This window comes from Microcebus murinus, chromosome 18 (genome assembly GCF_040939455.1).
Source record: "Microcebus murinus isolate Inina chromosome 18, M.murinus_Inina_mat1.0, whole genome shotgun sequence".
NCBI classification, from domain to species: domain Eukaryota; kingdom Metazoa; phylum Chordata; class Mammalia; order Primates; family Cheirogaleidae; genus Microcebus; species Microcebus murinus.
The window spans coordinates 40,864,430-40,888,596 of record NC_134121.1 but is presented as its reverse complement, the minus strand read 5'-3'; the positions used below and the strand labels follow the sequence as shown (position 1 = coordinate 40,888,596).

The window sequence follows — 24,167 nt, the reverse complement described above, 5'->3', positions numbered from 1 at the left end:
CAGAGGGCAAGAAGCCGTTACCTCCACCCTCAACAGTCCTTAGCCCCCTCACTCCTCTTTGGTGCCAGGCAGGAGCCGTCAGCCGAGGGGAGAGAGGCTCAGGGCTGGGTGCTGAGGGAAGAGCCCCACCAGGTTGGGGGTGGAGGGCCCACTTCACTATTAAGGTCCCTTTTGTCTCCTAATAGCTGGAGAAAGCTCAAAAACATTTGCCACTCAAATGTACTGACGCTAAGATGTTCATTCATGTATCCACCCGCCCTCCTATTCACACATCCAGGGCAGGGGAAGCTAGAACACATGCCCAGCACCCTGCAAGCGAGTTCTGCACAGGGTGGGAGCCTGGGCTGCAATCAGCCCTGAGAAGGGGATATATCCTCAATTCTCAGCAGATTATAGAAAAATGTGTCAGAAGCAATACGCCTGTTTCATTCAGCCCCAGAGGACAGGGCCAGGTTCAAAACACAAGGAAGTCCAGCGACATCTCTCAGCTCCTTCCACTTGTGGCTCCAGCCTAGCCTCCCCCACTGAGCCCACATCCCCATGGCGCCTCGGGAGCCCAGAGGAGAGAGTTCTCTGGGAATTCTGCTGAGGTCTGAAATCCCCTGGATTTCCTATCTCTGCTGACCTGGCAAGGAACTGATCAGGAGGCAAAGAGGGTCCGGGGGACCCCCACTGCCCTCTCCAGCTAGAAGCCCCTGCTCCTCCCCAGTGTGGGCTGCCCCCCTGCCTGTCCCCCACCTGGGCTCAGAGCTGAGGCTGTTTGCAGGGCCCATTGTTTTGCTGGTGTCCTGGATTAAGGTTTAAGCCACCAGCTGCCCCAGTGATGAGAAGTGGCTGGGACAGGTCCCCGCACGCCCCCCACCCCTCCCCCAGCCCACATCCTGCCTGGAGCTGCCAGCTGCCAGGGGTGCTGTTCCCTGGGGGGGCTGCATGCAATCCAGGGCAAGAGGCACGCCTTCCTCTCCCAGGTCCCCTCTTCACCCAAGTACAACTGGCGACCCCTCCCTTATCTCTGCCTCTCCCTTTCCTCTGTTCCTTCCTTCCAGCCCCCCTCCACCCACTGCTTCCAACTAGGCTCCTGAGAATGTCAGTAATCCCCCTGCCAGAACTACCACACCCCTGCTTGAAAATGAGACTCCACAGGCCCTATCAACAGCCAGAGCCGGCGTCTCCCCTGTGGGAAGTTCTTCCTTAGGTTTAACCTCAGTCCTTCATGCTATTATACATGCATGTTTCCTTTCCTCCCCTCTGACATGGAACAACTCTGGGTCTTGCTCTCATCTTGAGGGGAAGGGAGGTGATAGACGCAGAAACAGAGAAGGAGCCAGCGACGACAAGAAAGGTGATTGGATTGAGGAGGAGTACAGCTCACATACCCACAGCTCTGCCTCTCTGACAGATGCACAGAGACAAGGAGATGCAGAGGGACCCACTCAGGGGGCACAGGGACATTACTGATTAAACTTTCCTGGCTTAGATCTATTTCCAAACACACCCTCATGTCAGGAAAGAAAGAGACATCCAGAAATACCAACAATGGTGGCAGGAGGGCAGACGACCCAGGACACAAATTAGGCAGAAGTGGACACCTGGTGGGTTGGCAACACCAGGAACTAGAACCCAGGAGAACTGCTCCTCCCCCCGGGAGCATAAAGAGGTCACCGCAGGGAGCACAGTGTTTGGGCTGGGCATGGCGCCCACTGTGACTCACGCCCTACCAGCCTGGTCGATCTCGGACATCAGAAACACTGCACCCGGCCCCCAGCCCTGTGGGTCCTCACCCTGAGGCCACTCACTAGCTACAGGGGCCCATTCTGTCACCTTGGCCTCCTCTGCCCACTAGGAAACCCTCACGTGCCCTCTTGTCCTGGCCTCCTATCAGGAGGAGGGTGGGGTAACGCCCACTGCTCCATTTAGTGGCACCCTTGCCTAGCTGTGACTCAGGGTCCCTGCCGGCCCAGACTCTCTAGGATTCCTAGATGTCCTAGCAGCTCTTCAAACAATCTGGCCCCTTCCATCCTGACACTGCCTGTAAACTGAGAGGGCTGAGCCCACTAGAGGCCACAACTCAGCTGGGGTTGTCATCCCAGAAGCCCTGAGAAAGCTCCAAGACACAATACCACCCTCAGCCCCATGGCTCAAGCTCCTCACTCTCCACTCCAGCGGCTTCGGTCCTGGAAAGAAGGGCGCACACAGCTCAAAGGTCCGCAGGGAGGTGGTGACCCGTCTCACCCAGCCCCCAACTAGGCCTGCCCTGGCCTGGGCCCCAGCCCCACGGCGCTCACCCTGGCGCGGCGCGGCCCGGGCGCGCGGCGGTCGCAGTGGCTGAGGCAGGGCAGCCAGAGGCAGCGCGGCTCCGGGGCGCTGCAGTCCACGCCGACGGCGCGCTCCCAGCGCCAGCCCCCGGCCCCCGCGCGCTCCACGCGCCACACGGCGCTGCCCACGAGCGCAGCGGCCGGCGGGGGCCCCCGAGCCCGGCCCCTGCGCGCCCCGGGCTGGGCTTCCGGAGCGGGGCGCGCCCCTCGGGGGAGCGGGGCCGCTGCTCGAGTCCTGGCGGGCGGTGTCCTCGTCCCCCGGGGCGGCAGGTGGGCCCCTGGGGTCCCCGCCCGCCCCCCGGAGCCTCGGGCCCGCGGCCCAGGGGCCCCGAGGGGACGGACGGCCCGCGCGGAGGGCGGCAGGACGGCTGGCAGGGCTCCGCGCCTCCTGCGCCTCTCTCGGCTGAAGGCGCCTGAGCCCCGACACGCCAGCCAGTGAGTCGTGCAGGGCAGACACCTCCCCCTCGGGGGCGGCCCCTGTGTGCAGCCGCCCAGATCCCACAGTCACACCCCCCACACCACAGGCGCTGCACAGTCCCCGCACAGCCACACCCTCACACCCCACCGCACACACTCACAGACCACCCCGCACACCAACACACACTGTGTCCCGTGTGCCCCTTCCAGCACGGCTCAGACGTCGGCTTCGTATACCCCAGAGAAACACACAGTCCCGGTGCACTCCTGTCCCTCACACAGCCACACAGCCTACCCGCTCTGGACAGACCCACACCACACACACGTCCACACACCTGACACCCCCACCCCACCCACACTCTCGCCCCGTCCACCTACCCCATGGAAACACGCTATTCTCCTCTCGCACACATGTGTTGTGACACCCTTCAGTATCACACACCTCGGACACCCTCCTATGTGTGTATGCACGGGCCACGCTCCCCCTGCAGAGCCGCATTTGCGAGCACAGCATCGCGCAGAGAGCACACCAGACCCCACATACGCACCCACACTGCGGACACCACCAACCCTACGCAGGCAGGTAGGCGGCACGTACACACTGCACAGCACAGCACGGGCGCCAGGCGTTGATGCCACACCCCTTAGGCCTCACACACACACTGCCCAGCCCAGAGTGAGTGCTCGCCCCCACAACACCCACACCAGCAAAAACCATACACCCTAAGGCTACAGCGAGCCCCCACTCCCAGGGAGAAGCGTGACCACTCTCGTCCCCAGGACCCCTTGTCCATTAGGTCTACCTAGAAGGGATGCCACCAAGCTGACAATGGGCTCCAAGCTGGCCCCTATCCCCCCCACACATGTGAGTCAGACAGGAAGCCCCTGTTGGTGGCAGACCCTGCCCCACCCCCTTTCCTGGCTCTCCTCCTTCCCAGGACCCTTCCCGGGTGGAGCTGGCAGAGGTCCTGGCTAGTAGGTGTATAGTCACCACCACCATTTCTATCCCACGTGACTGTTCCTGAACAATGTGCTTGTCACTACAGCCACTCGCTGTGGCCCGGGGCCATTACTATGGCCCAATTTGTAGAGAAGGAGTCGGAGGCCTGGAACTCCAGAGTGCTCATTCCAGCTCTGGATCCCACACCCAAATCCCAGCCAGCAGCCAGGAAAGGGGTCAACTGTAGCCCAGCCCTGCTCCTGAATCTAGGAGGGGTCTTCCCTGTCTAGGGGCTGGGCCTTCCTGGGCAGCTACCAGGAGGGAGAACCAAGCAGAGGAGTCAGGAGTCCCACTCCATCATCTGAAGTCCCCAGCAGGACCTGCCAGGACAGTAGGGTGGCCCATTTGGGAGGATCCAGAAAGGGGAGGGGAGGAGGAGAGGCAGAGAGGGGGAGGAGGCTGGGAGGTGACAAGTTTTGGGAAGGTGGAGGAGCAAAGGCATGGGAAAGGAGGCTGCAGACCACAGTGGGGAGTGGGGGTGGGCAGGATCAAGGGAGGGAGAGAAGGAAGGGAGAGGAAGGGTGAGGGTGAGGTGCCCGTGGGGGCTGCCTGTGTCAGCCAGGGAGCGGGTTTTGTTCTCCTGTTTCCTGTTTGCCATGTGCTGGGCCCCCCATGCATGAGCTGGACCCCCACCCCCACCCTGGCGGAAGCCAGACGGGAAGAGCCAGGCTGCCCTGAGCTGAGTCAGGAGGGCTTGGGGGAGAGCGGAAAAGGACGAAAAGGACGGCAGTTAGGGAGACTGGGACACCACGTGTGTCTCTGCACCCTCTCCCTGCCCCTCAGTCGCCAGAAACCCAAGGATTCTGTGTCAGGACCACTCCTGCCCTTGACAGCCCTGGGCCTCCCTGTCACACTCCCCAAAGGCCAGACCCTCACAGACCAGCTGGAAGCACCATCAAGATGTCCTCAGCCATGTCAGACTCTGTGGCACCAAGTGGAGGGCAACGGCTCCAAGGGTGGCCTGCTCTCCCAGCAAGCAGCCAGTAAGTCCTTCCAGCTGTCTAACTTGCTTTCCTCTTGCTGAAAGTCCAGCCCCTGGTCTGAGGAAAAGGAGTGATTCTCACACCTCAGGGAGCCACTGATGGCCGACAGGTGCTGCTGTGTCCCCAGATCAAGAAGAACGTACCTCCCTCAAAACTTCTGAGGGTTCTAGGGGCTGCAGGGAGGGGAGGTGGAGACACAGCATGGGTTTTCAGGGCCAGGGCTGCAGAGACCTTGAAAAGCATCAGCCAGCCATATACAATGTCCATTTCCTGCCCTGGAACCTGGCAGGGACAGCAAGGCCCAGCAAAGGAGGTGACAGACTCTTCCAGCACAACCCACACCTTCCCCACTCCCACCCCCTCCACACCCAGCTGCCTCACACCCAAGGACTTCGGAAGTTGGGTGCACACAGTAGGGCCTCAAAGTTATACATAGCTCGAATAAATGATCCTCCAGGCCTGGGGAGCCTCTTTGCTCCCTCCCCCATTTCCTCTAGGAAAGGAATGTGGGGTGGGCCCCAGAGGGCAGTGGGGGAGGGGGCCTCGGGCTGGGAAATACCAGGCGTAGCTGAGATTCTATTCCAAGCCTTCCTGCCTAGTGTGAGTCCTCCCCCCACACCCTGCCCAGCTTCCTCCCCCACATCAGCAATCACCCTGCTGAGCAGCCCCTCCCATTCCCCTCCAGTTTGACCAGCTTGCAAAATCCACTCAGCCTCATCCTGCCCAGGGTCCTTGGAGTAGGGGCTTGGAGGCTACCTCCTCCCAAAGGGAGGGCATCCAGACTCCCCTCTCTCTGAAAGAGATAATAATCTTTTATTATTTCAAAGCACTTGCACTTGTTCTCATTTGACCCTTACCCTAAGAGCTGGATAACCAAGGACTATTTTTATATCCATTTTTAAGTTACAGAAACTGAGGCTCAAGCTGGGCGCAGTGGCTCACACCTGTAATCCTAGCACTCTGGGAGGCCAAGGCTTGAGGATCACTTGAGCTCAGGAGTTCAAGACCAGCCTGAGCAAGAGGGAGATCCATCTCTACTAAAAGTAGAAAAATTAGGCCGGGCGTGGTGGCTCACGCCTGTAATCCTAGCACTCTGGGAGGCTGAGGCAGGCGGATTGCTCAAGGTCAGGAGTTCGAAACCAGCCTGACCAAGAGTGAGACCCCATCTCTACTATAAATAGAAAGAAATTAATTGGCCAACTAATATATATATAGAAAAAAATTAGCCGAGCATGGCAGCGCATGCCTATAGTCCCAGCTACTCGGGAGGCTGAGGCAGGAGGATTGCTTGAGCCCAGGAGTTTGAGGTTGCTGTGAGCTAGGCTGATGCTACGGCACTCACTCTAGCCTGTGCAACAAAGCAAGACTCTGTCTCAAAAAAAAAAAAAAGAAAAGAAAAATTAGCCAGGTGTGGTGGTGTATGCCTGTAGTCCCAGCTACTTGAGAGGCTGAGACAGGAGGATCATTTGAACCCAGTAGTTTGAGGTTGCTGTAAGCAAGGCTGATGCCAGGGCACTCTACTCAGGGCAACAGAGTGAGACACTGTCTCAAGAAAGAAAGAAACAGGCTCAAAGAGAACGAGTGACTGGTTCTAACCCTTGCCAGGTCTCTGTCCCTCACCCTCCCATTTATCCATTCAGCAACCCTGTCTTTGGGACGCCTTGTTCTCCAAGGCCAGCACAGACTCTGCCCTCAGGGCACTGACAGTTCTTTCAGGAGTATTGTCCCATTTCCTGAAACCTTTGGGGGTCCCCAAGTCCCAGACTCCTGCAGGAGCCAGCAGCCTTCACCTCCCAACCAAGGGAGACCCCCACATACCGGTACATCTGGTATGGAGGGCCTCTTCTCTCTGAAAGGTGACAGTTTTGAGGGTAGAGCCAGATACCTCCCAGGTTAGCTCTCCCAGGAGAGGGGCTCTTGGGCTGGAGGAGCGGGAACAAGTAGGCACTGGGGAAGGGGAGGAGGTTCTGGGGCCTGGGGGTCAGGGGATGTCAGAAAGAGGGAAACTGGCCGGGTGCGGTGGCTCATGCCTGTAATCCTAGCACTCTGGGAGGCCGAGGCGGGAGGATCGCTCAAGGTCAGGAGTTCGAAACTACCCTGAGCAAGAGTGAGACCCTGTCTCTACTAAAAATAGAGAGAAATTAACTGGCCAACTAAAAATATATAGAAAAAAATTACCCGGGCATGGTGGCGCATGCCTGTCATCCCAGCTACTCAGGAGGCTGAGGCAGTAGGATCGCTTGCGCCCAGGAGTTTGAGGTTGCTGTGAGCTAGGCTGACGCCATGGCACTCCAGCCCGGGCAACAGAGTGAGACTCTGTCTCAAAAAAATCAAAAAAAGAAAGAGGGAAACTGACATCATCGCAGGCCATGTGGTTCAGGAAGGGAGAGAGGCGCTCAGGGACATTCTGTCTGTTTCTTCTTCCTTAGGTTTGCTCAGCGACCCCTCACAGAATATAGGCCCCAAACCACAAGGTGACAATGACCCCATCCCAAGAGAATTATCCGGCATTTTTAAAGCTCTGCCTGGTCCCATACATGGGTGGCACAAGAAACACAGACCCGTAACCGCCCCACAACCTTGCACACAGACCGTGCAGATCATGCTGCCGGTCCGTGCATCCCAGGCACGCGGGCAATGCGATACCCAACGCATGCTCCCGCCCACGCCCGCGCCTCCGAGCCCTGCTCCGTCTCCTCAGTCAAGGGCTGCTGCCCCCTCGGGCCTCCTCCACCCTTTTGCCCCATTCAGGTGCCTGGTTCCCAGCACTGCCTGTGTGCAGGCTGCTGCCTGACGTGCCCCAACAGGCCAAGTTGACGAGCCGGCCAAACGAGCCTGCTCTCCCCAGCACCCTCAGTGGGCACATAGCCTCACATCGCTGGGGACCTCGCACTGGCACTCTGTCTGGCCTTGGGGAAAGGGGGTCATAGGGTCTCCCTAGACCCCGTGCTCTCCCTCTCTAGGGCCACTCCTGCCCTGGTTGGTTTGGGTTGTGACATGCCACTCCCTGTCCTTCAAACTGGGCCAGAGCCCAGGGAGTCCGAGGGAGGGGAGGAGGAAGCACTTGCCCTGCCAGACATCCGCCCCCACCGAGGGAGGGCAGAGATAATCCCCAGCCGCACAAACCCCCAAGTTCTTCCAGGGGCAGCACGTGGACTCTGGAGTCCTATGGCGTCCCATCCCTACCACTTTCTAGCTGTGAGACCTTGGGTGAGTTCTTTAACTTCTTTGAGCTTTGGTTCCTCACCAATAAAATGGGGAATGACATAATTCCTACCTCAGAGTTTGTTGGGAGAATTAAGTAAGTTAAAGAAAGTCTTAGCATAGACCCAGTGCGCACAGTCGGGGTTTAATAAATGCAAGCTGTTTTGATTGCCTTTGGCATAGTCATACTCAGTCACACTCACACTCAGGCATGCAGACACTCGGCCACGTATACACAAAGACGCAGTGACACATGCAGACGCTCACAGACCCAGACAGACTCATGCTCATGGACCCAGCCCCCACCTGCCCCTGCCAACCCCAGGCTCTGACGAGCCTCCCCCTGCCTTAGCAGAACTTTGGCAAGCCCAGAGCACTGTCTCGTGGCCCCTTTAGGAGTGGGGAAAGGGTGGGCAACGTGAGAGCCCAGCAGGCAAGGAATATGGCAAAGGTGCCAGGCTGGCAGGGTCCCCGCCCGGCAAGAGAGCCAGTTCCCTCCTCAGGGACACCAGGGGGAGGAGAGACTAAAGACGAGTATCTTTTCTCATGGTGGGAAATGAGCACTTGCAGAAAAGGGTGAGTCTGGAGCCAACCACAAAGTAAACACGAGGGCCATTGCCCCGGCAACCGCAGGCCAGCGTAGGACAGGGCCCGGCCCAGACCCTCTCCACTCCCAGATTTACCCCACTCAGCAGCCCCCTGGCCCTCCATGCACCCACTCTGGCCTGCGGGCCTGTCTGAGGACTCCTCAAAGGGAAGAGGCTGTGCCTCCCCCATCAGACGGGGAGCTCCCTGAGAGCACGGACTTTTTGCCCCACATGGGTGTAGGGTCTCCCAGAGGGCAAGGGCTGTGTCTTCCCCCTAAGACTGAGAGTGCTCAGGGCATGGCCTGAGTCTCCCCCATTAGACTAAGACCAACAGCTTCCACAATGGCTGCTGAATTTTTCAGAATTGGATTTGCCCTACTAGAGGGCTTTGTGCATAGTAGAGTCTCAAGAATTATTCGTTGATGGAGAGGATGTGGAGAAATTCCAATCCTGTGCATTGCTTGTGGGAGTGTGAGATGGTGAGAACAGTATGGCAGCTCCTCAAAATATTACACCTCGAATTACCATATAATCCAGTAACTGCACCTCTGGGTATACACCCGAAATAACTAACAAAAGTGTCTAGAATAGACATTTGTACACCCATGTTCATAGCAGCATTATTCACAATAGCCAAGGGGTGAAAGAAACCCAGGTGTCCATCTACAGAGGGAGGGATAAACAAAATGAGGTCTATCCATACAATGGAAATACGGTACATCCATACAATGAAATATTATTCAGCTTTTAAAAAAGAATGAAATTCTGACACATGACTACAGGATGAACCTTGAAGACATTATGCTAAATGAAATAAGCCAGACACAAAAGGACAGATATTATGTGATTCCACTTATATGAGGTACCTAGATCCACAGAGACAGAAAGTAGAATGGTAGTTGCCAAGGACTAGGGGGAGAGGAGGATGGGCAGTTATTGTGGTGTTTTGTTTTTTGGTTTTTTTTGAGACAGAGTCTCACTCTGTTGCCCTGGCTAGAGTGCCGGGGCGTCAGCCTAGCTCACAGCAACCTCAAACTCCTGGGCTCAAGCGATCCTTCTGCCTTAGTCTCCCAAGTAGCTGGGACTACAGGCATGTGCCACCATGCCCGGCTAATTTTTTCTATATATTTTCAGTTGGCCAATTAATTCTTTCTATTTTTAGTAGAGACGGGGTCTTGCTCTTGCTCAGGCTGGTTTTGAACTCTTGGCCTTGAGTGATCCTCCCGCCTCGGCCTCCCACAGTGCTAGGATTACAGGCGTGAGTCACCATGCCCAGCTGGGAGTTATTGTTTAATGAGTACAGAGTTTCAGTTGGTGACGATGAAAAAGTTCTGGAAATGGATGGGGTGATGGTTATACAACAATATGAATGTACTTAATGCCACTGAACTGTAAACTTAAAAGTGATTAAAAAGGTAAATTTTATATTATATATATTTTACCACAATTTTTTAAAAAGGCAAAGTCAGAATTCAAATGCAAAAAAAAAAAGTTGAAAGAAGATGGAACAAATGCACAGGTCTCTCCTTGGCACCCAGGAGCAGGCCCTGCCCATAGAGGCTGCCCAGGACAGCTGGGCACCTCTTGTCGGGAGGACCTTTCCCTGGCACCCTTCTCCACTGCATCTTCTCAGAGTCCCTGCTGTCATCTCTGGGGCCTCAGGGGAGTCTGAACCTGGCACACAGTAGGTCCTTGGCCTCGACGGGGACCCACTATGCATTGGAGGCTGGACCAGTGGATACACAAACCCTTCCAAGGTCTTGCTTGCCACACGCCAAGATGGCAGGACCTTGGAGGAGTTTTCTTGACAGAAGCCTGGCTCAGTGTGGGGGTCCTGCGCCCTGAAACCCAACCCCACTGAGCACACACATCTGTTCCAACCCCCCACACGCTCACACACCACCTGTAACATATTCACACCAGGGTGTGCACACAGAGACGCGTCCCTGTCCTCACAAGCACTCCAAGGAAAATGAGCCGGCACACTGAAGGGGCATAGGCTTGCTGGAGACAGCGGCAGGCGGGTCCCCTGGGCTGCAGAGCCCCCTGCTGGCCCAGTGCTGGCATGCCTGATCGCCCTTAGAGCCCAGAGGGGGCAAGGGGTCCTTATTCCCTCAACCTGGCTCCCCACCAATTGCATTCTCCAGACCCTGAAGCTCCAACCCTGCCCGGGGATCACCCCCTCCCCATCTCCCACGGAGGAGAAGGGTCCCCTGCAGAAGGACAGATCAACCGAGGAAACTTGGGGTTTTCCTTTGGCCAAGGAGTACTGGACAGAGGCCAGAGCCCCCTTTCAGACACTAGACCATGTTAGGGACAGTACTTCCTGGAAGCAGAATGCCTGCAGTGACTCTTCTCCAAAATCATCGGATCCATTCCCCAACCACACGTGCGCAGCTCGTTTCAGAAAGACTGAGAGAGATCTGGGTGTGAATCACTCTATAGTCCCCCTCTCCAGAAGTTCTTCCTGTTGTCTGACCACCTGGGCAGAGACAACAGGTGCACACACTGGTTTCTTTCAGGGGAGAGCTCAGTCTCAGTCAAACTGAGACCACATCCCCTCCCAGGGCAGGTCTCAACAGATTCTGAAAGTTTCCCCCAGGGCACATGGGACTCCCTGCAGGGAGAGGCTCTCAGCCCCACCCCTGAAACCACCCACCCCCTCACCCCAGCCCAGCCCAACTCACCCGGGTTACCTCGGCTTTCCCCCTCACACGTGGCCCTGCCTATGAACGGAACCTCTGCCTAATCCAGCCTGTGATGCCCCAGAGGCAGCTGGAGGGGTGGAAGGGATGGTGGCTCTGCAGGGACAGCCTCCTCTGGGCTCCTGCCCAGGAGGGAGCTGGGATGGTTTCTGGGCTGCTCTTTGGTCAGAAGAGGACAGATGGCATCATCTTCAGCTCCAGACCCTCCCCCCTTGCCAGTTTGCCTGGCCTCGCATTTGGGGACATGATAACAGCCATAACAGTCATTAATACTTGTTTAGTGCTCACTATATGCCAGGCACACTGCACAAGCACTAGCTCACTTAATGGCAGAACAGCCTGTGGAAATAAAGGTGGCATATAGCAGCCACCACCTGGACCTCTTGGCCCCCCACCCCGTCTGCGCTAGGTAGGGAATGCCAGGCTAACCCACAGGGGCACTGAGGCGTAGGGGATAGGAGGCTGGTGAGAAAGAGACCACTGTCCCAGCATCAAGAAGGCTGATATGAAGAAAGGGCCACTTGCCATTGGTACTGACCCTGACCCTGACCCTGTCCCTTTTCTGGCTGTGTGACTTCAAGGTCATCAGTCCAGGTCACACAGGCTTTCTTATTTCTTCAGCTACAAAATGGGCCAAGCACAGTGGCTCACTCCTATAATTCTAGCACTTTGGGAGGCTGAGGCAAGTGGATTGCTTGAGGTGAGGAGTTCAAGATCAGCCTAAGCAAGAATGAGACCCTGACTCTACAAAAAATACAAAAATTAGCCAGGTGCAGTAACATGCTATAGCCCCAGCTACTCGGGAGGCTGACGCAGGAGGCTTGCTTGAGCCCAGGAGTTGGAGGTTGCAGTGAGCTATTATGAGGCCACTGTACCCTAGCCTGAGTACCAGAGTGAGACTCTGTCTCAAAAAAAAAGAAGATATATGAATAGCAGCCTTACAAAGTTGCTGGGAACCACGAAATGGGGGATGTTATGGCCCAGCCCTACATCCCACCATCACCGTGGACTCTGCTTTCCAAATGTCCCCGGAGGCCGACCACATTAGCACATCCACTGCCCCACTTCAAGCTGCCCTCACCCCTCTGGCCTCCAATAGACCAGATTGATGGTTCTAGTATTATGACCGCCAGGCCCTATGGGATGTGCCTCAGCCTCCACATCCACCACACCCCCTTGCTCTGTGCTCTGGCCACCCTGGCCCTCTTCCAGTTCCTGTGATGACCAGGCACCCTTCCAGCCACAGGTCCTTTGCACATGCTGTTTCTGGAATGCAACCTACACCCTATTTAACTCCTACAAAACTGTCATGGCCCAAGACACAGCTTCACTGGCCCCAGACCAGGTCAGATCCCTGCACACCCTCTCGTTGGTATCTGTTTATTTCTGAGGTTATTTTCACCAACATCTCCTGCCTGGGCTGTGAGTCCTGGAAGGCCAATGCCATGTCTGTTTTGTTGGTGGTCGAATCCTTGGCTCCTGGCCCAGCGTGGATGAATGTTGAGGAACAAATGAGCTTCTGAGAGAGTCTCAGGTGGCCAGACCCCTGTCCCCACGAGGAGTCCACCACGGGCAGATCTTTGTCTTTTTGAACCCCCACTCCTTCAGCCGTGAAAGCCAGATCCAAGAGGTTAAGGTGCGGGAGTAAGGAGTGGAGAGGAAAGGGGAGCTGCTTTAATCCTCTTTGCAGGTCTGTGGCCCGCCCCAGCTGGCCACGTGCCAGCCACGAGCCCTCCTCGTGGGTTCTCAAACATGCCAAGCCCTTGTCCCAGACTCAGGGCCCGCCTACCACATCCAGGGTCCCCTCTCCTTGGAATATAATAGAGTGCTTGCCTGTGCCCTCCCCCATCTTCCCGTGACTGATCCTTTATCCTCCAGGTCTCAGCTTGACCTTCTGAAAAGCTTCCCTAACTTGGCAAGCTAAGGACCTTGCCGGGGTGGCCCAGCCAGTGTCAGCTCCGGAAAGAAGCTGCGGGCAGAGCAGCCTCATCATACGCCTCATTTCTACCAGATCTTCCCTCTCGGCCCGGCCCTCTCTGGGGCCTCCCAGTTCCTTCATGTAGGCCCAGCCACGATGGGGCAGCTCGGACATCTGTAGACTGCAGGACGGTTGGCTGCCAGGGCGAAGGTGGGGGAGGAGGCAGAGGGCGGAGGGGAGGACAACCGAGGGGCGGCTGCCTCGCCCGCCAGACGTAAGAAACGCCAAGTATGCGAAGTACGCCAGCCCCTGAGCTATGAATAGTGCGCCAGGCTGCAGCCCAGGTGGGCCCTCCCGCCCCGCCGCCCCGCCGCCCCCACCCCTGCGCTCCCATGACAGCTCTGCACAGGGGCCCTGAAACGCACAGAGGGCCAAGGAGGCACACTTTTAGGAACACAGGCTGAAGGGCCGAAACGAAGGGGTGCGGTCATGCAAATAAAGAGCCGCAGGCGCCTCTGATTGGTGGATCCCTGCTGGTCGCGAACCTGGGCTAAATGGGCACTTAACAAGAGGCAGTGCCCCCGCCCCGGCCCACACGAGCGTCTCTCCCCCACCGCTCTCACCCCACCCCCATCCCCGCGACCGCATTGCTCACGCCTGGAAGTCCCTTCTGGTCACCCCATGGCCAAAATTGCACTGATGCTGTGCAGCCCCTGCACAGCACGGAACTTAGGGGCAGTAGACCCAGTCCATGGCCCTGTCTATCCTGCCTCTGCATGCCCCCAAACAAGTCAGCCAACTTCAGAGCTGACTCCTCTTTCTTTTATTCCGGGACTACTGAGTGGGTGTGATCAAGGGCCTGACACTGGGTCGGGGGGCCCAGCGACACATAGTGACACTGGAGAAAAAGGAGTCAAAGAGACCAGGCCTCAGGTTCCAACAATGTGACCCTGGTAAGTCCTTTCCCTCTCCAAGCCTCAGTCTTGTCAGCTGTAAATGGGGTCCTTGAGAAGACTCAGGGTCGAGGGCCTGGCACGTAGGAGCTGCACAACAAATCCTAGTTCAGTAGTCCACAAAGGATTTTCAAAAATTAATAAAAGCAGTCCCAGGCCGGGCGCGGTGGCTCACGCCTGTAATCCTAGCTCTCTGGGAGGCCGAGGCGGGCGGATTGCTCGAGGTCGGGAGTTCGAAACCAGCCTGAGCAAGAGCGAGACCCCGTCTCTACTATAAATAGAAAGAAACTAATTGGCCAACTAATATATATAGAAAAAATTAGCCGGGCATTGTGGCACATGCCTGTAGTCCCAGCTACTTGGGAGGCTGAGACAGAAGGATCACTTGAGCCCAGGAGTTTGAGGTTGCTGTGAGCTAGGCTGATGCCACGGCACTCACTCTAGCCTAGGCAACAAAGCAAGACTCTGTCTCAAAAAAAAAAAAAAAAAAAAAAGCAGTCCTTGATTTTATACAGATCAAAGAGACAAAAATGCAACAAATAAAGGAGCTGGAACACATAGTGTTAAAAGTTCCTAAACAGGATTCAGAGGAACCTGGGTTTGAATCCCAACTCAGTCCCACTTCCTAGCTGTGTGTCCTTGGGCAAGTTACTAACCTTCCTGAGCTTCAGTTTCAGCATTATAAAATAGAGATAATCCATCGCTCGTGGGCTTGTTGTGCAGATTAAAGAGATAGTGTGTGTAAAGCGCTCAGCACAGCAGTGTCTGGCACTGAAGTGTTCAGTAAATGTTAGCTTTAACTAGCACTCCTATTATTATTATTGTGGTTCTTGCAATGCAGTGCCAAGTACTATGGAAACATTCAGTCCATCGTTCCACAATATTCAGTCAACAAGGCCTAGAAGCTGCATATGGAGCAGTGAACAGGACAAAGTCCCTATCCTCATGTGGCTTAAGGTCTAGTGCCCAGAGGAGGAAGTCCCTGGATATTTGAGGGGGTTTTGTGAAGGGAGGATTCATAGAGAAGGATATTTGAACTGGGTATTGAAGGATGACTGGGAGCTTGAGAAATGGAAAAGGTAGGGTAGAAAATTCCAGACAAGGGAAAGAGATGGTATGGCAAGTTTCTGGAAAGGGAAAGAGGGTGACATACTCCACTACTGCTCTGTCCTCTCCACCTCCAACTCCAGTTTCAGTTCTCATCTTCTCTCACCCAGTCTGCTGCCTCCACCACCTGACACCCTTACATAGTTCCATGGTAGCTATGGGAATAAGTCAAGTTCCTTAGCACGGCAGGAGGGCTACACCATGATGCGGCGGGCGGGGCAGGAGCTGGCCCTCATTGGTCTTGAAGATCTCCCCGCTCCTTACTCTGTCTTGCACTCATCCATCCCTTAAGAGGGCAGGCCGTTTCACTCCTCCTTGCCTGTGCTGTGTTGGGTCCCTCTGCCTGGAATGCCCTTCTCTCCCTTCTCAATCTGTCCCTCTCTTGTCCCAGCAAACATTTTGCCAAGCCTCTCCTCCTCAGTGAAGCCTTCTTCCTCTCAGAGCTGGAGCATCTCTAGAGGACGCAGGGGCTAAGCCATGTCTATTGACAGAGCCCTAGGGTCCCCCACGCCACTCAGGCAAACCCAGACTCCACCCTGAGTCACAGAAGAGTCACAGAGAAGCAGAACATAATTCACATCTCTCTGCATCCACCTTCAACTCCGTCTGCCCTCCCCACACCTTCCTTGTGCCAAGCCCTGCTCGGATTTCAAGGCTCAGCTATGGGGAGGAGGGACCACCTTCCTGGGGTGGGGGGTGTCCTCCCAGCCTCTTCCTTGTCAGGGAATATAGCAGTGACCACAAGGACAGGCTTAGGATTCAAAGATCCAGCTTTAAATTTGATGCTGGGTGATCTTGGGTGAAGTTATTCACCTGCTCAGGGGCTAGTTCGTGCGTCTTCAAATGGACAACCACTTCATGATGGCCCTTGAAAATTGATCAAAAGGCATTTCACTATAGAATCCTCAAGTTAATGACAGGTTTGGAAATAAGAGATGAGAGAAAGGAGATTAATCATATCACCAACTGGTTTTTAACCAGCCCCATGGCAATTCCACCCGGAGAGTCTGCTTCCATCTTTAAACTCCTGTTAACACCTTTGTGACCACACTCACACTCAAATGATGATCACAGTGAAGACACTAGCTTGTGTCTGCTATGGATCTGTGTCCCCAGTCAGACCGGGCCATTTTTGTTAATACATTATTATTTTTGGCAGGGGTGGGTAGCAAGGGGTGTTATGGACTAGCAGATAGTGTAAGTGAAAATTTCAGAACCCATGGTTATAAAATATTAGTGGAGACTTTTTGTCTGTCTTTTGGGTGGTAGGAGAAGCAGACAAGGAACCCCTTAAGGGCAGGGCTGTTTCGTATTCACCCAGTTCCCAAGAGCTGCAGAAAGAGCCTGGAACACACTGAAGGCCAGTGTGCATTCAGATCTGGCCTGCCGCCTGATTGTCCCAAGCACTGAGCCTCTCGTGTGGGTGTCAGGTCCTTCTGTCCCAGGCTGCAATTAAGGATCAGGCAGGAGGGACACTCTATGCAAGCCCGGCCTGGGAATGTCCTCAGGGTCCCCAGGCCACACCCGACCTCTCAGATAAGGCTTTCCCTAGCACCTGGGAGGCCTCTGGAGGAGGAAAGGGTCTCAGTGGGAAGCAGAGGGGCCCGTCTCTCTCTCCTGTCAGCAGCCCAGCCTGGTTGGTAGCCCCCATTTCTTCTCTCGCAGACATGCCCCCCTCTCCTGGGCTTTGGGCCCAACCTCAGCTGCCCCCTCACCTTCCCCTCCCCAGGTGCTGCGGGGGGCGGGGGACACAGTGCCAAGGCTTCATTAGAGCTAATGAGGGCTCAGTTCCGCAGATGCCAGCACAAGATACAGGAGAGCCCAGAGTCAGGCAGCTCCATCCCCCTCTCTGGGAGGAACCTCCCCCCCCATCCGTCCCCCCCCAGCCCTGCTGCACCTCAGGAAGAGGATAGGGAGATTTAGAAGAATCTTCCCCAGTACAGAGAGTGTCATGTGGGAATGTGGGGGCAGAACTAGAAACAGCATGGGGGGCAGGTTCTCACCTGGGCTGCCAAGGGCTCCCCTGTCCACTGCTCAGTCCACGACCCTGGAGTCCCCCTTCCTACTTGAACCTCAGGAACCCACCAACAGAACCCCCTACCTCTCCCCCTTTCCATGGACTCACAGCAGGCCGGAGCTGAAGGCACCTCCGCACTTCTCTCCAGCAGCCTGAACCCCTTCCTCTTCCTGCCTGGCTCTGCCCTCTCTCTTCCTCCCATGCCTGCTTGGCCCTTTCTCTCTGCCTCTATGCTCTTGACCTGTCCTTTCTCTAGGCCTCAGTTTCCCCATGATGCAAATAGAGAGACCAGAGAAGGGGTGGCCTGTCATATTCCTCCAGCTGAAACACAGGCAGGCGTCCCTTCTCTGGGTGGCTTCTCCTCTCCCTTTTTGGGAACAACACAGAGCTTCTCCACACTGAGAATGAGTGGACCTCTGGGGTGGAGGGTGGGGGTCTCCACTTCAGCCTCCTCCCCTTCCAGCTTCTTGGTGGCTCTCGGGAGCCGGAAACGCCCCACCTCCTCCCAAGGGCTCGAAGTCTTGCATGCACACCCAATTCTTTCCAAGGACTTCTCACACTTTTTGAGGGAATTAAAAGGAAGAAGCAGCTGCTGATTTAGGAGCCCAGAGTCAGACAGAAATCACACTGCAGACTGATAGAAACCAGGCATGGGGCCGAAATGGACTGTGCCTTCCCCGTCGGACCCCCACTTGGGGCCAAGACCCCTTGAGTGGTTGTCCTGCCTCATGGCCCCCACATGTCCCCCAGCCCACCACATTCCTCTGGCCCCAGAAGGCCAGCACTGGGTCTGCTTCCAGCCCTCAGGCCTTAGCCTGTGGGCCTGTCATCCCCACGCCCCACCCCAGGCTGTCTCCCCTCCCAGGGACTCAGGCTGAGCTGTGAAAGGGTCACTTCAAAGAGGACCTGCCTGCCGAGGGCCCAGCCAGACCCAGGGCCAGCTCCTCGGCCAGATTCCCGGCGGCTGGGGACAAAGGCGCCACTGTTCCCCCGACCCCCAGACGCCCCCAAAGGCACTGGGCATAAGAAGTCTTTCTTTCCCCAGTTCCGCTCCTTACAGGCCCGGGCTCCTTGCCACCACGAGTAGCCCTGGCCCCTCCTACAGGAGCGGCTGGGGGGTGGCAGGACAGGGAATTACTAGTTTCCCCACCGCCACCACTATACACCCAAACCCCTTGGGCACCCAGGATGATGATGCAACCCTGGGGTTGAATTCAGGACCAATGGCCCAGCCTCCTCCCTGCCCCTTGGCCACCAAGCCCTTCCTGGGCTTACAATATATTCCCACCTTCTCCTACCCATCAGAACCATACCCATCCTTCCAGGCAGCCTGTCAGGACTACCTCTCCTCCTCGGAGCCCAAACTATGGCAGCCAACCTCTGATGTTCCCAGAAGGCTGGGGTATCTGCCTTCTCTCCTGATCCCCATGGCAGGAACGAGGTCTCACCTGCTCTTCTAATTTCCTATCACATAGTGCTGATCCCAGTGCAGGACCCTTAAGGTTTTCTGTACCAATCCCTCCTCACCCAATACCTGAATTCCCTCTGGTCCACGTCACTGTCTAGCCTGTGCTTGCCTACCACCAGTGATGCATGCTCACTGCCTGCAGTGAGGCAGCTCATTTCCTCTTCAGATTAGTTGACCATAAAAGATTCCTTTTACTGGGTCAAAAGTGTGTTGCTCCGGTTCCATTTAGGGATTGGATTAAGAAAAAAAAGTGTGTTGTTCTCATTTCTATCTATTGCTTATGGTTTGTTTAATAATAGTTGCTACCAATAGTTGAGATTACCAAATGTCACTTAGTCCTCCCAATTATTTTGAGGGATCATTTCAGGAATAAGAAAACTGAAGCCAAAACAATTAAGTCACTTGTCCAAGGTCATACAGTGAATAAGGGGTAGAGCTGAAATTTGAACCCCAGCAGGCCAGAGGCAGGGCCCATACACTCAACCACAGGGTGCTGCTCCTGCCTCCCCAGGTGCTGAGGACTAGACCAGGCCCAGGCCCCTCAGCTCCACAAGAAGGTTGGAGATGTCCCTAGGCTTAACGTTCAGGATTGGAGGTGGTCAGAAATCTAAGACCCTTTCTTATGAGAGATGGAGAATTGACAGTCAGGACAGACCCTGCCCCAAACCAGGCTCTGTCCACCTTCCAACTTGAAAGGGACAGAATCTTCCACCACCTAGTGATGAGTTGAACTGAATATCTCAGGGCCAGAAAGAAAAAACAAACAGGCTTCCTCATGCCAACCTGTAGTCTTTTCCCACGTCCCCTTTCCTCATCATTGTCCCCTCAGAATGCTAGGGGAAGCAGGAAGGGAGTGAGAGAAAAAGAGACCCCAGAAAACAGGAGGAGCCCTGGTGGCCCCTGCCAAGCCTTGGAGGCAGTGGTGACAGGGGACAGGTTATGGGTGAGTGAGCTCTCCCTTCCTCTCTAGGTTTGGCTCAGGGACTGCTGGTTCAGACAACGCAGTGAGGCACCTCCAGGCTGCCTTCCGAAGACCCCAGCCCCACCTACTTCCAAAGGGTTAGGTTACAGGATTCTGTGGCTTTTCCATACACTGTCCCATCATTCATAAATTTAGTCAGTCAACAAACATTCTCTGAGTATTTGCTGTGTGCCAAGCCCTGTAGATACCAAGACAAAAATGACATTTCTAGGGCCTCTTGGGATGAGGTTAAGAACATGGTCAGTTCCTCAGCTCTGCCACTTACTTGCTGTGTGACATTAGGAGGCCATGTCATCTCTTTGTGCCAGTTTTGTCATCTGTTGAATGGGGTGATGGTGATGTGACTACTAGTGGTAGGTACTATGGAAGCAGTTGCCATTATGATTTTTCTTGCTTTCAAATAACTCCAGAGTGGTGAGGTAGACTGACATGTGGCTCACCCAGCACAATGCCAGAGATAGAGTTGGCATGGAGTGCCCTGGGAGGCCCGGGGAGGGGCTGCTGCCTGGTTTGTACTTCACAAACATTTATGGAGAGCCGCTCTGTGCCAGGCGCTGTGCCGGCCACTGGGGACACAGAGATGAACAGGACACATTGTCCACTTGTCCCTACTCCTCCCTGCCCTCCCTCTCCCTCTTGGGGCTCAGTCCAAGAACCCTGCACTGAGGGGCCACCAAGGACAGAAGCAGCCATGGGGGGAAGGCAGGGCCTGGAGCCTGGGAGTCAGAAGACCTGGGGTCTTGCCCGCCACGGCTAAGGAACCTCGGTGCTCGCTGGCATGTCTCCCCACAGGAGGGAGATGGACAAGATGACCCCTTTGGTCTTGATCACTCTAACAGGTGATGAATACACCCCACCCACACAGGCCATTAAACTCTCCCCAAAGCCCAGCCCCAAAGCCTCTCAGCCTGCTGTCCCACTGAGGCAGTGGGGAGGCGATGGCTGCCTGGTACACACTGGCACTGCCCTGCTGACGAGTTGGCGCACTTTCACAAGAAACAGGGGGCCCTGGATCAAAGGGGGGGTTGTTTGAAGGGGTGGGGTGCTAGGAGAAAGGCAGCACCAGCTCCCACAGGCCCTATTCACAGCTCACTCTGGGGAGGGTGAGAGAGCAGGATAATTAAAACCAGGCTTTGTCCAAATCCCTGACCAAGCCAATATCTCACCTTTGAACCCCTGCAGCCAACAGAGCTGGGCTGGTGCCCCTTTGGAGGGAAACCACCAATGAACTGAGCCCTCGCCCAAGTGCTGTGGGCACAGGGTGGGTGGGGGAGGTTGAAGGAGGGGCTGCTTCCCACTCATCAACCATGGGGGCAGGGGCCACCTGAGGCCTCGCCACCCTTGAGGCCAGTGCTCCCCATCCCTGTCCCAGCAGAAAGACAAGCAACCAAGCTCCGTTCCAGCGAGATGTTGACCTTGATCTTGGGCTGTGTCCACGGTGGCCCAGGATTCAGGGTGGGAGTGACAGTGGGACACGGTAGGTCCTAAAAAGCTGGACAGTGAGCAGGACTCTGAAGCCAGATTACTAGGGCTCCTAGCCTGGCTCCACAGCCTACTAGCAACGTGATTTTGGCCACACTGTTAGCTCTCTCTGCCTCAGTGCCCTCAACTGTAAAATGGGGATAATAGTATTCACCTCGTGGTATATTGTGAAGATTAAATGAGGTAATTTGTATAAATGCTGGCCCAGAGTAATTGCTATCTATGTATTATATTAGTTATTAGCTATACAATTAAAGCAATTCCCCTTCCTTAAAAACACATTTTTTCCCAGGCACCAATGTATCTGCTCATTTGATTATATGTGCAGGCCAATGAATAGCTCCAGATTTCTACATCAGAATCCAACATCATAGGAATCCACCTGACCCACTGTACTGAAGAAAACTTCCCTGCATGATGCTCCAGGCTAGCCTGGGACCGTGCAGCTCACAAATCTCTTCTTGGAAGTTCTGTTGAATATCTAACTGCAATCTCTCACATTGTAACTTATTCCATCCTTCTGCTTTGTAGTCTCTCTTTTAACCTTACACATCAAGAAGTCCTTCTAAGTATCCCTGCAATGAAAGATGAAGCAATCCACTGCCCACTCCTGCACTCATCCTCACTCCTGCCCACACCAAGAATGCTGCACTCCTTCCACGTGAGTTCAAGGTTGTCCTTAGGAGGGGAACACAGAGGCCCCACCCAGGCTGCCCAGCGCAAAGGCTAGTCCCCACGTCTAGAACCTCTCTGCTTGGGCTGGTATCCACAGAAGCCTCCCTCATTCCCTAGGGTGTCACAAAGCCACCTTCCTAGCAACTTTCTTCCCCAAACTTCATCTTAAGCCATAATTACCATCAGGAGACCCAGGTTCTAGCCTTGGCACTGTCACTGTGTAGGCTCAGACACTCTCTGTAAAATGGGATGCCAACACCTGCCCACTTACAGGGGATTTTGAGGCCCTCAAATCCAGCATTGAATGTAGGGGACTTACTGTTCTCCTCGTTCCCAAGGAGAGGGCAGGGCCTTGGATTCAGGACCTTGGAGTTCCCTGCCACCTTGGGGTAGACCCAACAACATTGTGGGCAAGTGGAAGAAAAGGCTAGGGACCTCTGGGCTGTGTTTGGAGGCAAAATGACTGGTTATATAACTGAGATTCAAATCGCATGCCAATGAGCACATCTCAGCGACAGCCACCACTTTGGGGAATGGAGCTTGTTGCTCTGGCAGGAGGAGAGAACCACGTGGAATCAAAAGCCATCCACCCCCAGCTGGGCCACGGGGTGGGGGCAGAGATTGTAAGGGGATAGAGGTGAAGTATGTGTAGTTGGTGGGGGATTGAATCCAAGGGACTCATGCTTAATGACCTCCACCCCCGCCCCCTGTCCATCCTGAATTTCAAGTTTGTAATTAGGAAACACACTTTGGCTGAAGAGAGAGAGATGCAGACTGAGGGAGAACTGAACATATCCAGCACCCGAGAAACACATCAGTCTCAGAAAAAGTTTTCAAAGCACCAGACCCCACCTCCAATATTGGGGGGAGGGCTAGAGAGGAGGGTCCCCAGGTCTTTTAGCCCTATCAAAAAAGGCAGAGGCCTCAGCCAAGGCCTTGACCCCAGCCTGGACCCTAGGGAACCTCTTTTCCAAGCTCAGGAAAACTATTGGCCTGACAGTGTTCAACCCTCATCTTGGGATGCAGGGAGTTAGCACTGGGTACTTTAGTAGGGCTATAGACGGCCAGGCTCAGAGGCAGGGGACTGGCCCTGATGAAGGGATGAGGCCCCTGCTGGCCCCTCCCCAGCCTCAGCAGCTGGCAGATGAAAGAACCCAAGCAAAGCAGCCCAGCGCTGAGTAATGCCCCTGGCACCCCGCGCCCAGACCCACCCACAGCCGGCCATAGGGGGCAGAGGGGAGGGCAGCCGCGCCTGCGGTCCGGTCCGGGGGTCCCGGGCCCGTTTCTCTTCCCCAGGACCCAGCGGGGCGGCGGACCCGTGCCTGGAAGCCCGTCTGGCAGTCTGAGCCCGCAGGGGGCGAGTGTGGCGCGGGGAGCGGGTGCCGGCCGCCTAGGCGGAGGACGTCCCGCTCCGGGAACCCCCTCCCCCACTCCCTCTCGCTCCAGCTGTGCAGGGGCCTCGCCAACGGAAAACGAAAACTCGGGCAGAGGAAACGGCGGCAGGCGCCCCGCCTGAAAATCCCGGACAAAAGGCGCGGGCCTCCCGCCCCCGCTGCCCGGCCGCGGGGGGCCTGGCACCGTCACCCTGGTGGGCGCCCCTTGCCCTGGCAGCCTGGTGTCCGTCCTGGCCCCCTGCCTACCTCCCTCCTTCCCTCCCCCCTGCCCGAAGCAGCTCTTGCCCCGGCCGGCTCCCCTGCTCCCCTGCCCGACACCAGCCGAAGTTCCCTGCAGCGGTGCCCGCGGTGCCCGCGCCCTGCGCTCCAGGCTGTGCCCGGCGGGCTGGGGCGCAGCGACCCGGGCCCTGCTGCCCGCTCCCCGACAGCGCCCGGCCCCGCCCCCTCCCCTGGCCCAGCGCCCTCACCTGGGGGGGCCGGGGCTCCGGGCGGGGTGGGATCCCGACCAGGCAGAAGGCGACTCCATTCATCGGGCGGCAGCGGCGGCTCTGCGGCCGGGGCACGGCTGGGGGCGCCGACAGGGACCCGGGAGGGGCGGGGCCGGAGGGGCGGGGCCGAGCGCGGGTGGCCCCCAAGTCCCGCCCCTTCGCTCCTGCCCCTCCCCCAGCCCACCCCCGCTCCCGTCGGGGCGCACGGGCGGCCTCTCCCAAGGGCCGCACACCGATAATGGGGTTTGTGCTGGCAGCAGAGCTGGAGGTCAGAACACAGCCTGAGGAAGAGAGGGGTCCCAAGGAGACAGCTTGTGCCAGCCTCCAGGGTACCGTTCCAGATAGACGGTGATCCGGGCCCAGGAAAGAGGGCAAGGGCGCTGAAGCCAGAACTGGCACAGGGAGAGGAAGGGAGAAGGAAGCAAAGAGAAACAGCCAGACAGGGATGGTCAGAATGGGAGACATAGAAGCC

General features: G+C 56.2%; 1 protein-coding gene across 3 annotated transcripts in view; it reads right to left on the bottom strand.

Moving 5' to 3' along the window:
• The window catches only part of ARHGAP23 (Rho GTPase activating protein 23), a 71,211-nt gene extending 47,440 nt beyond the window's left edge, over positions 1-23,771 (bottom strand). For 2 of the 3 annotated variants that reach the window (XM_020280935.2, XM_075994522.1), the window contains exon 1: positions 23,675-23,771. In XM_020280935.2, coding sequence (XP_020136524.2) covers positions 23,675-23,737 — 63 coding nt within the window. In that variant the 5' untranslated portion in view covers positions 23,738-23,771. Of the gene's footprint in view, positions 1-2,285; positions 2,714-23,674 lie in introns of those variants that run through there. The other variant, XM_075994523.1, reaches the window with a different exon arrangement.
• Between the last annotated feature and the right edge of the window lie 396 nt (positions 23,772-24,167).